The sequence below is a fragment of the Sphaeroforma arctica genome (genome assembly GCF_001186125.1).
Source record: "Sphaeroforma arctica JP610 unplaced genomic scaffold supercont1.4196, whole genome shotgun sequence".
Classification (NCBI taxonomy): domain Eukaryota; class Ichthyosporea; order Ichthyophonida; genus Sphaeroforma; species Sphaeroforma arctica.
Window position 1 is genome coordinate 1 of NW_014036362.1, and position 2,652 is coordinate 2,652.

A 2,652-nucleotide genomic window follows, 5' to 3' on the forward strand; every position below is an offset into this window, starting at 1 on the left:
TTACATATATAACACGATTATATATATATATATATATATATATCTATACGTACATGTACATGTACATATATACATACATAACATATATATATATATATATGTGTGTGTGTGTGCGTGTGTAAATTATATATATATATATATATACCGATGCTAACGAACAGCAAACAAAATTTCAAGTAAACCCCACATACCAGCTCCTTGGCGTGCTGCGCCGGTGACTGAATATGCTGCACACACATATCCACAAACCCACTATGCGGTCCAAAGAACCTCTCGCACACCAACTTCAGCAGAGGTCGCACATTGAGCACACGCTCGTCCTTCTTAAGATATATCCCCACATCCTTCAAGGTGGCCACTAAGGTGCTATCTACATCACCCACTACCTGCGAGTATATCTTGTATATGGGCTCGAGTACAAACTCGACAAACGAGCGCTTGGCTGAGCTATCCGACGCCTTCTTGGTGAATTTGCGTGTCTTTTGGTTGAAGAATACATCGCCCCACAGCCGCATGGCAAAGTCTTTGTGATCCATTTGATCCCCAAACCCGTACGACTCGATGTAAAGCTTGGCAAAGGACTCGAGCGTGAAGGACCAGTTACTGGCCGATGATGCGAACACTACGTTGCCTAGCAACGGTGACACATAGTACTCATTGCTCGTGTTGGGCGGTGACACACACTCTTGTAGTATAAGGTTCACACTGTCGATGGTATGTCTGAGTTTGTGGTATGCATCGGCCGGGGGTAGTTTGAGTTCTAAAAATAGCCGGTCCACCTTATTGATACACAAAGTAAGACTCAATCCCATACTCACTATATGTTTAAGCAGTCTCTGTGTGCTTAGCATGACCCCTTCCACGGCATCTACCACCACCACAGCGCCATCACACACTCTGAGCGCAGCTACAGCTTCATCGTGGAAGTTGACATGCCCCGGAGTGTCGATCACATTTATCACATAAGATTTACCCTTGGTATTCTCCATTAGCAGTGTCATAGGACTAGACTTGATACTAATACCTCTATCGTTCTCGATGTGCAGGAAGTCCGTGTATTTGAGATGCACATTTCCCCTCTCCGGCACTACATCGTGCGTTTGTTCCACAAAGCAGTCCATAAGTGTTGTCTTGCCGTGATGCAAATGCCCCACCAGCGCTACGTTCCTAATCAAATCCCTATTGTCCGTAATATCCGCCAGATACTCCTTACTATATGTTGTCCTGGGTAGGTCTTTCTCACTCCTGCCCCATTTACTAACCTTCACCGGGTCTACAATCGGCACTGTGAGCGGCTGGGTATCCTCTTCCTGTATGAGTGTCTCCACATCCTCACCATACACCTCATTGGCTGTAGGATAATACTTCTTATCTTCATGTAATACAACTGCATCCGTGGTTATTTCTTCTACATGTGTACCTAAATCCATCAATTCAGACCCTGGTTGTGTGGTTTCTTCGCTCTCCTGCTCATCCCATAGTGCCTCTGCGGCTGTTTTGCCTTCGTTGTCAGATGCATCGGAATCTGAATCCGAGAGATCAGGGCCTATGTAGTTTCCGAACTCGTCATACAAATCGTCATCCATTGTGAATAAGTATGTACACTTGTATACTTAAAAGTATATACGTGTATGCGTGAAGTCCCGTGTACTAATGAATGTATGTGTAATGTAGGTATGTATAGTATTGGGACGAACTAAATATGATGCAGCTTTGTACTCCTTCAATGTTAATATACTGGTCAGCACAGCGATCGCACGTACGCAACCACCACCACCGTAAATAGATGCAATACTTATTAATAGTATACCAATAAAGCGCTACATACATCCCCACATAAATAAAGATCACAACACATCCGATAAATACTAAAAAGTGGTGACTGGCGCCCAACTCGAGTACACGCGCAGAGAATTCTCGCTGCTGGTGGGCTATGTCGGCGATTTGAAATCAGAATCTATTTATAGCAGTGTTTGGGCCAAATATGCACCTCAGATTCAGAAATGGACATTTGGGGCAAATATGGCCCCAGATCTCTAATTTTAGGGTGTGGGGAAAAATCGAACAAAAAGAATAATAAATAGAAAAAAAAGAATACCGATGAATATAGAAAGGTCCGCCAATACAAGGGCCTAATTTTCAATCTAGTCGAGAAGTATACAAACCTCATTACCTCAGTCATGCGGAATTTATTTTTATATTAATGTTCTACTGAATGGGGCAGAAAGTCCGCAAAAAGGCGTGTGGTGTGGATTCCAAATATATCTTCAATACACTAGTAAATATTCTTCCTAATATTTCTTATATAGTACGCTTGTATTCGCGTTTGTTCGCCAAATATACGTTATTGCATATAGGTGTAGTTGGTCTCTCATCGTTTCGAGTGTTGAATCATGAGCAGACTTTTGGCGCGTAAGAGCGCTGCGATACGAACTGTGGCTTCGGCTCGTAAGTTGCACACCGGTCCTAATCAATTCAACTCAAAACTGGCCGAAGAATTGACGTCAAAGGTATTGTATATGTATTCATATAAAGTTATTATATATATATATATATATATATATATATATATATATATATATATATATATATATATATATATATATATATATATATATATATATATATATATATATATATATATATATATAT

The 2,652-nt window shown here is 41.0% G+C and overlaps 1 protein-coding gene across 1 annotated transcript; it reads right to left on the reverse strand.

Moving 5' to 3' along the window:
* Positions 1-189: 189 nt before the first annotated feature.
* SARC_14130 (hypothetical protein) lies at positions 190-1,851 on the reverse strand (the record flags this gene model as incomplete). Its single annotated transcript, XM_014291739.1, has 1 exon — positions 190-1,851. A coding segment is annotated over exon 1 (1,397 nt), but the record flags the coding sequence as incomplete, so codon positions are not given.
* Between the last annotated feature and the right edge of the window lie 801 nt (positions 1,852-2,652).